At 41.2% G+C, this 9451-nt stretch overlaps 1 protein-coding gene across 2 annotated transcripts; it reads left to right on the top strand.

Annotated features, from left to right (window-relative positions):
• Positions 1 to 483: 483 nt before the first annotated feature.
• Positions 484 to 8016, top strand: hmgn6 (high mobility group nucleosome binding domain 6). 2 transcript variants are annotated; one of them, XM_064955499.1, is made up of 6 exons: positions 484 to 633; positions 1574 to 1600; positions 1740 to 1769; positions 4396 to 4449; positions 5549 to 5674; positions 6918 to 8016. In XM_064955499.1, exons 1-6 carry the CDS (start codon positions 619 to 621, stop codon positions 6963 to 6965), a joined length of 300 nt encoding a protein of 99 aa, XP_064811571.1. In that variant the 5' UTR covers positions 484 to 618; the 3' UTR covers positions 6966 to 8016. The 2 variants fall into 2 exon arrangements, with proteins under 2 accessions (XP_064811571.1, XP_064811570.1); XM_064955498.1 differs by having other exon boundaries at positions 1571 to 1600.
• Positions 8017 to 9451: the final 1435 nt, after the last annotated feature.

Genomic DNA, 9451 nt, shown 5'->3' with positions numbered 1-9451 from the left:
GCAACGTAAACGTTCCCTCTCCTCAGATTCATTTAGAAAAGCCGACAAACAAAAATGTGTCGAGCTAGAAGGGCGCCATGTTGGCCACAAGCACGAAGCCAAATGTTAATGTATTTTCCGTCTTGTTTTGGGCAGAAGTTATAATGGTGGAGTAGAGACAGTCGTTTTATGATGCTGGGAATAGAAGGGGGATTATTTTATGAGTTTCATTGAAATACGACTATAAATTAAACGCAACCTCTAGACCCTATTAAATCATGTTATCTGTTTGCAGGGGCACCTACTAATCAAGCGCTCGATATTATTTCATGGTGATTTTTTTATTTTTTCCTTCCCTCTTTTTGCAAGAAGCACTTCGCGCGTAAAGAACATCACCGGTTCCCAAATTCTCCGTGTTCTGCAGCTGCGAATAGCGCTCCGTAATTGGCGGAGAGCACATCAATCCTGCATTTAGCCGCACCCCTCCCCCCATTCAGCCAGTCTGGTGGCTGTTCCTGTGTGTTTACTACACGGACCAGGCAGCAGCAGACACTTGGCTTCACATGCACCTAACTCACAACAGCTAGCTAGCTAAACACTTTATAGTTCCATTTGAAAGATAATCTACAAGAATCCAACATGCCTAAGAGAAAGGTACGTAGTTTGGTGACTATTTAGAGAGGATTGTTAAACAAGAAAAGCAGGCAGCTATTGATGGCTTGCAAATGAATGTAGAGCGCCATCCCCTCCAACGATTACTTAATTATAAACATATTCCTCTGGGGAATTTACGGCATTTATTTGGAGGGTATGTTAAAAAATATATATATATATTTAATGTTTAAATTCATATTTTTCTGATCGCTTGCGGGCTTTAAAGTCTGGCGACCGGTGGTCGCTGTCCTTTGGGAAGCCAGAAGTCTCTGTCTCCATGTAGTTAAAGCACAACCAGCAGCCATGCTTTGCAGCTCAAGTCTTCCTCTCTTCTTCGACCTACCGAACAGAAACGCTTCAGTTACCGCCATTTTCCCCTCAATCCGCCCAAAATTACCTCGAGAATTCGCTTTAGTATCTATAGTTTCAATTGTGATCGTTAAAAGATGCAGTCGTCGTCTTATTTCGATACAAATGTATATTTTTTGTCTTTGTTCATGGTCCCAGGTGGCTGCAGTGTCGTGTCTCTACCGCCGGGCGGCGCTGCGGAGGCTTAACTCTGCTCCTCCCTCTTGCTTATTCCGTCCCGCGCGAGTTTTCAAATCCTGCCTGAGCTCATAGACAGAAGAGAGAGATGGAGAGAGTGGAGAAAGAGAGACAGATACTTTAGGACCCCAACTTTCAGTGTTACTGGTCCCAAAACACATAAACTGTTAAGAAAACTCAAATATTACATTGCACTTCAATCTAATGGGTCTAAAAACAAGTTTATTTTAACATTATCTATGACATTTTTACTTTTTTCTTGAAATTTAAAAGTTATCTGGGGTCTTCCCTGACAGTTCATAAATGTGTAATTTGAGTCACCGTAGACTGTTGCCTGCTCTTATAGAGAAGTGTTTTTGTAATAAAAGTTGTTTTTGTTGTTTGTCCTCAGCAGGGAGCAGCTGGGGACGCCAAGGAGGAGGTGAGACTGAGACAGACTCAATACTGACCTCAACTACAACCCATCACTTATAATTACTATTCTTTATCAGCTCTGTTTCAACATAGTTAGTCTCTGACAGTGTGTGTTGACATGTTTTCTCTTCCTCTTCCTGTTGCAGCCCCAGAGGAGATCCGCCCGGTTATCAGCGGTGAGACCAGCTACGATACAGACATTATACACTACCTAGTGACGCGTCGTATAACCTGTAAACTACCTCATGACGCATCATATAACCTATACACCAGTTTTTACACATTTATAACCTTTTATTGCAGCTTAAAGCACATTTATAGACTATAATTAAGCGTACAACACATCAAATACCAATATCCCACCTTATAACACATCATACAACCACTATATGACACACAACACAACCTCAGCTACAATCAGCATACAATCATTACACACGTATTACTATATATACCAGGTAATTACACGCGTATTGTCTATATATACAGCAGGTAATTACACATGTATTACTATATATACCAGGTACTTACACACGTATTACTATATATACCAGGTAATTACACGCGTATTGTCTCTATATATACAGCAGGTAATTACACACGTATTACTATATATACCAGGTAATTAAACACGTATTACTATATATACCAGGTACTTACACATGTATTACTATATATACCAGGTAATTACACGCGTATTGTCTATATATACAGCAGGTAATTACACATGTATTACTATATATACCAGGTACTTACACATGTATTACTATATATACAGCAGGTAATTACACGCGTATTGTCTGTATATATACCAGGTAATTACACATGTATTACTATATATACCAGGTAATTACACGCGTATTACTATATATACCAGGTACTTACACATGTATTACTATATATACAGCAGGTAATTACACATGTATTGTCTCTATATAGCAGGTAATTACACGCGTATTGTCTCTATATACACAGCAGGTAATTACACATGTATTGTCTCTATATATACCAGGTAATTACACACGTACTGTCTATATATACAGCAGGTAATTACACATGTATTGTCTCTATATAGCAGGTAATTAGACGCGTATTGTCTCTATATACACAGCAGGTAATTACACATGTATTGTCTCTATATATACCAGGTAATTACACACGTACTGTCTATATATACAGCAGGTAATTACACATGTATTGTCTATATATACCAGGTAATTACACACGTATTGTCTCTATATACACAGCAGGTAATTACACACATATTACTATATACAGCAGGTAATTACACATTGTCTCTATATAGCAGGTAATTACACATGTATTGTCTCTATATAGCAGGTAATTACACGTATTGTCTCTATATAGCAGGTAATTACACATGTATTGTCTCTATATAGCAGGTAATTACACATTGTCTCTATATAGCAGGTAATTACACATTGTCTCTATATAGCAGGTAATTACACGTATTGTCTCTATATAGCAGGTAATTACACGTGTATTGTCTCTATATAGCAGGTAATTACACACGTATTGTCTCTATATAGCAGGTAAGTACACACGTATTGTCTCTATATAGCAGGTAATTACACATTGTCTCTATATAGCAGGTAATTACACATGTATTACTATATACAGCAGGTAATTACACACATATTGTCTATATAGCAGGTAATTACACATGTATTACTATATACAGCAGGTAATTACACATGTATTGTCTCTATATAGCAGGTAATTACACATGGTCTCTATATAGCAGGTAATTACACACATATTGTCTATATAGCAGGTAATTACACATGTATTGTCTCTATATAGCAGGTAATTACACATGTGTTACTATATACAGCAGGTAATTACACACATTGTCTCTATATAGCAGGTAATTACACATGGCCTCTATATAGCAGGTAATTACACACATATTGTCTATATAGCAGGTAATTACACATGTATTGTCTCTATATAGCAGGTAATTACACATGTATTACTATATACAGCAGGTAATTACACACGTATTACTATATACAGCAGGTAATTACACATTGTCTCTATATAGCAGGTAATTACACATGTATTGTCTCTATATAGCAGGTAATTACACATGTATTGTCTCTATATAGCAGGTAATTACACATTGTCTCTATATAGCAGGTAATTACACATGTGTTACTATATACAGCAGGTAATTACACACGTATTGTCTCTATATAGCAGGTAAGTACACATGTATTGTCTCTATATAGCAGGTAATTACACACATATTACTCTATACAGCAGGTAATTACACATGCTAAATTAAACTCCGCTCCAACAGCATGTACACCTTGATAACATCTGCTACAATAACTAGACCATATTATTAGACATGTTTTATAACTATACTCCAGGTTATTACACAAACTGATACACCTAATTACACATCTATTAGCTATGTAATGGATTATAACACCTTTATAACCCCTGCTACAATACTACAGTATTCCACATACACCATACACTATACACAGCTAATTACATATTTAGCAGGTTACATAACTCTTAACCAGTTTATAAATCATGCAACCAGTTAGTAAAGTCCCACTGCAGCCCTAGCATATATTGGTCAGTAGATCTGAAGCCCTAGCGTCTATTGGTCAGTAGATCTGAAGCCCTAGCATCTGTTGGTCAGTAGATTTGAAGCCCTAGCATCTATTGGTCAGTAGATCTGAAGCCTTAGCACCTATTGGTCATTAGAACTAGGAATGATCAGTGGTTGTAGAACACATGAGACTGATGTTTGTTCTCTCTCTCCAGAAACCAGCCCCAGCCAAGACTGAACCCAAGGCCAAGAAGGAGAAACCAGCAAAGGTACGAGAACAGAACTACAAACCCCAGGGCTGCACACAACATCACTTCAAACTCAAGAACCATCAAACAGAACAAAAGACTAGAACATCGCATTACAGAACTACAAACCCCAGAATCGTCACTAAAAACACAACTACAAACCCCCCTCTAGAAAGAGAAGGCATACATATGAACATAGTATACAGTGCCTTTGGAGAGAGTGTTCAGAGTGTTGTTAAGTTACAGCCTTATTCTAAAATTGGCACAAAAATGCATACATTCTCTTCAATCTACCCACAATACCCCGTAATGATAAAGTAAAAACAGGTTTTTAGATTTTTTTGCAAATGTTTTAGAGCTGGCCGCCCATCCAAACTGAGCAATAGGGGGAGAAGGGTCTTGGTCAGGGAGGTGACCAAGAACCCGATGGTCAATCTGACAGAGCTCCAGAGTTCCTCTTTGGAGATGGGAGAACCTCCCAGAAGGACAACCATCTCTGCAGCACTCCACCAAGCAGGCCTTTATGGTAGAGTGACCAGACAGAAGCCACTCCTCAGTAAAAGGCACCTAAAGACTCTGACCATGAAAAAACAAGATCCTCAAGTGTCACATCTGGAAGAAACCTGGCACCATCCCTACAGTGAAGCATGTTGGTGGAAGCATCATGTTATGGGGTTGTTTTTCAACGGCATGGACTGGGAGACTAGTCAGGATCAAGGGAAAGGTGAATGGCGCAAAGTACAGAGACCTCATTGATGAAAATCTGCTCCAGAGCGCTCAGGACATCAGACTGGGGCGAAGGTTCACCTTCCAATAGGACAGCGACCCTAAGCACACAGCCAAGACAACGCAGGAGTGGCTAAGGGACAAGTCTATGAATGTCCTAGAGTGGCCCAGCCAGAGCCCGGACTTGGAACCAATCGAACATCTCTGGGGAAAATGTATAAAAAAAAAACATTTTTGCTTTGTCAATATGGGGTTTTGGGGCCACTCAAAAACCCCCAATTTAATCAATTTTAGAATAAGGCTGTAACCTACAATGTGGAAAAAGTCAAAGGGTCTGGATACTTTCCGACGGCTCTGTAGATAATGTCTGTCACCCCCCCCCCCCCACCCCCAGAAAGAGAAGGCTGTGAACGACAAGAAGGAGGAGAAGAAAACTAAGAAGGCAGCAGCGAAGGAGAACGCAGAGGCTGAAGCTGCTGAGGAGAACCACTCTGAGAACGGAGATGCCAAGACCAACCAGGTAATATACATTACTATACTGGACATTTTTAACCTTTGAGTCATTTAGCAGTTGCTCTTATCCAGAGCGACTTACAGTTGTGAGTGCGCACATTTTCATACTGGTCCCCTGTGGGAATCGAACCCACAACCCTGGTGTTGCAAGTGTCATGCTCTAAGAGCAAAGGAAGACTACAGTACTATATACTACTGTACTGTGCACTAATATACTGTACTGTATACTACTGTACTGTGCACTGCTATTCACCACTATACTGTACACGACTACACTACTACAGTATATACTACTATAATATACACTACTATAAACTACTGTACTGTATACTACTGTACTGTGCACTGCTATTCACCACTATACTGTACACGACTACACTACTACAGTATATACTACTATAATATACACTACTATACTATGGGCTCCTGAGTGGCGCAGTGGTCTAAGGCACTGCATCTCAGTGCTAGAGGCGTCACTACAGACCCTGGTTCGATTCCAGGCTTTATCACAGCCGGCTGTGATTGGGAATCCCGTAGGGCGGCGCACAATTGGCCCGGCGTTGTTAGGGTTTGGCCGGGGTCGGCCGTCATTATAAATAATAACCACTTCATAACTTACTTGCTTGGTTAAATAAAAATACTACTATACTGTACATTACTATACATAAGACAGGTCATAGATAGGACATTCAATGGTCATTAACAGGTATAGAGAGACATAGGACATTCAATGGTCATTAACAGGTATAGAGAGACATAGGACAGGTTATAGACAGACATTCAATGGTCATTAACAGGTATAGGACAAATAAGACAGTCATTGCAGACATAAAGGAGTATAGATGGATCTAGAGACAGAGTCCTAGGAGGAACTAGAAAGACATCATGGACTGTAGAGGACCTGATGCTGGTCATAAAGACATCATGGACTGTAGAGGACCTGAGGCTGGTCATAAAGACATCGTGGACTGTAGAGGACCTGATGCTGGTCATAAAGACATCATGGACTGTAGAGGACCTGATGCTGGTCATAAAGACATCATGGACTGTAGAGGACCTGATGCTGGTCATAAAGACATCGTGGACTGTAGAGGACATGAGGCTGGTCATAAAGGGGCATTAGAAGACATTGCTCAGATTGATGGCAGAGCTCCTGTTTAAAGCTGTTTTATAAGCTCCTGTTTTAGGATGAGAAACTACCAACAGGAATGTCAGGTTGTTCTACTGACCTCTAACCTCTGACCCTGCAGATGGAGGATGCTCCCGAGGCGGAGAAGGAGGAAGCCAAGTCTGAGTAGCAACACTGCCGACCCCTGACCTCCGCCCCCCCCCCCCCAGTGTTCGTGGTCCCCCTCCAAGGCATATTGTTAACAGAGGAATATTTTTATCAGTGATTTTATAAGTATACTATCTACTATCCGTACAGATTTTTAGCACAAAGCAAAGCTGAGTAATATAATGCAGATCTGCAGTGGTCATATCAACAAAGTGTCTGCAGGCAAGATGAACACACTAAAATCTTTTTTAATTAAACAGCATTTCATGATTGTGTAGGAAGCAAAGCGCGTCCCGTCCCATAGTGAGTTGTGTGTTCCTGTGCCCCCCTCCTCCACATTTGGTTCTCCGAGGGTTCTACCTTATTCCTGGATAATTAACTGTTTTGATCCCGTCTGTTATGTGCAGTGAGTTCCTTTTGCTTTGTCTAAATGTTCCTGTTTTTACATGAAACATGTTCTAAGTGTGTTGAAAGTGTGTTGTCCAATAAGGAAGAGGAAGAGAGAAGTTCCGGGCACAGTGACATGCATGTCTCCTAGGCGACCCTGTAACAGTGACATGCATGTCTCCTAGGCGACCCTGTAACAGTGACATGCATGTCTCCTAGGCGACCCTGTGACAGTGACATGCATGTCTCCTAGGCGACCCTGTGACAGTGACATGCATGTCTCCTAGGCGACCCTGTGACAGTGACATGCATGTCTCCTAGGCGACCCTGTGACAGTGACATGCATGTCTCCTAGGCGACACTGTAACAGTGACATGCATGGCTCCTAGGCGACCCTGTGACAGTGACATGCATGTCTCCTAGGCGACCCTGTGACAGTGACATGCATGTCTCCTAGGCGACACTGTAACAGTGACATGCATGTCTCCTAGGCGACCCTGTGACAGTGACATGCATGTCTCCTAGGCGACTACAGCAGCCGTGTGTGCAACAGCTTTCCATCTTGCTGGTTTTCTAAACACACCGTTTTTTTTAGATAAGAGGTTCTCTGACGTGTGCAGGAGTCTCTGTCCCTCTGATGTTCTGGAATTCTCCAATAAAACCAGTCCTGTCAATTTTCCTCAAAACGTTGTTGAGTCTTTTACATCCTAGCCTGGGGTAGTTGGGTTTTAATTCAAATGCTATTCTGTGTGAAGGCTGTTATAGGTCTGTGGCTTCACTCACAGCTCTTGACTAATCCAGAAGGAAAACTAGGGATGTTTTTCAGGAACATTAATCCTACTCCGGGATTCTCATGCCTTTTCAAATCTAATGTTATTGGTCACACATTTAGCGATGTTATTGCGGGTGTAGTGAAATGCTTGGTTCTCCTAGGGTTCTGCCTTCGACCTGGTTTATTAACTGTTCTCCTTGATGTGTGTTTAGTCCAGGACTAGGACCTACAGTGTTAATGTTAACCACATGTCTCCTCACAGCTGCTCTGTTAGGTAAAATGCTCTATGGCACTGTATAGACACAGAAAAGCCTGGGTCTCAGTTCTCAACGCATTTATAACATAACTACCTGAATTGGTCCACCCACACAGACAGCATCGTGAAGAAGGCGCAGCAGCGCCTCTTCAACCTCAGGAGGCTGAAGAAATTTGGCTTGTCACCAAAAGCACTCACAAACTTCTACAGATGCACAATCGAGAGCATCCTGGCGGGCTGTATCACCGCCTGGTACGGCAACTGCTCCGGCCATAACCGTAAGGATCTCCAGAGGGTAGTGTGGTCTGCACAACACATCACCAGGGGCAAACTACCTGCCCTCCAGGACACCTACACCACCCAATGTCACAGGAAGGCCATAGAAATATCAAGGACAACAACCACCCGAGCCACTGCCTGTTCACCCCGCTATCATCCAGAAGGCAAGGTCAGTACAGGTGCATCAAAGCTGGGACCGAGAGACTGAAAAACAGCTTCTATCTCAAGGCCATCAGACTGTTAAACAGCCACCACTAACATTGAGTGGCTGCTGCCAACACACTGACACTGACTCAACTCCAGCCACTTTAATGATGGGAATTGATGTAAAATATATCACTAGCCACTTTAAACAATGCTACTTAATATAATGTTTACATACCCTCCATTATTCATCTCATATGTATACGTAAATACTGTACTCTATATCATCTACTGCATCTTTATGTAATACATGTATCACTAGCCACTTTAACTATGCCACTTTGTTTACATACTCATCTCATATGTATATACTGTACTCGATACCATCTACTGCATCTTGCCTATGCTGCTCTGTACCATCACTCATTCATATATCTTTATGTACATATTCTTTATCCCTTTACACTTGTGTGTATAAGGTAGTAGTTTTGGAATTGTTAGCGAGATTACTCGTTGGTTATTACTGCATTGTCGGAACTAGAAGCACAAGCATTTCGCTACACTCGCATTAACATCTGCTAACCATGTGTATGTGACAAATAAAATTTGATTTGATTTTCCCACTAGATAAATCTACCAATTAAAAAAAAGTGATACCTTTTGATAGAAC

This window comes from Oncorhynchus masou, chromosome 32 (genome assembly GCF_036934945.1).
Source record: "Oncorhynchus masou masou isolate Uvic2021 chromosome 32, UVic_Omas_1.1, whole genome shotgun sequence".
NCBI lineage: Eukaryota > Metazoa > Chordata > Actinopteri > Salmoniformes > Salmonidae > Oncorhynchus > Oncorhynchus masou.
The sequence above is the reverse complement of the archived record's forward strand: the minus strand, read 5'-3'. Positions and strand labels throughout refer to the sequence as shown.

Bases quoted from the DNA above. Each gene is read 5' to 3' on its own strand.
- hmgn6 (XM_064955498.1), top strand. The intron at 1,770-4,395 runs GTGAGACCAGCT...CTCTCTCTCCAG, and splicing joins GATCCGCCCGGTTATCAGCG to AAACCAGCCCCAGCCAAGAC. The intron at 5,675-6,917 runs GTAATATACATT...CTGACCCTGCAG, and splicing joins GAGATGCCAAGACCAACCAG to ATGGAGGATGCTCCCGAGGC.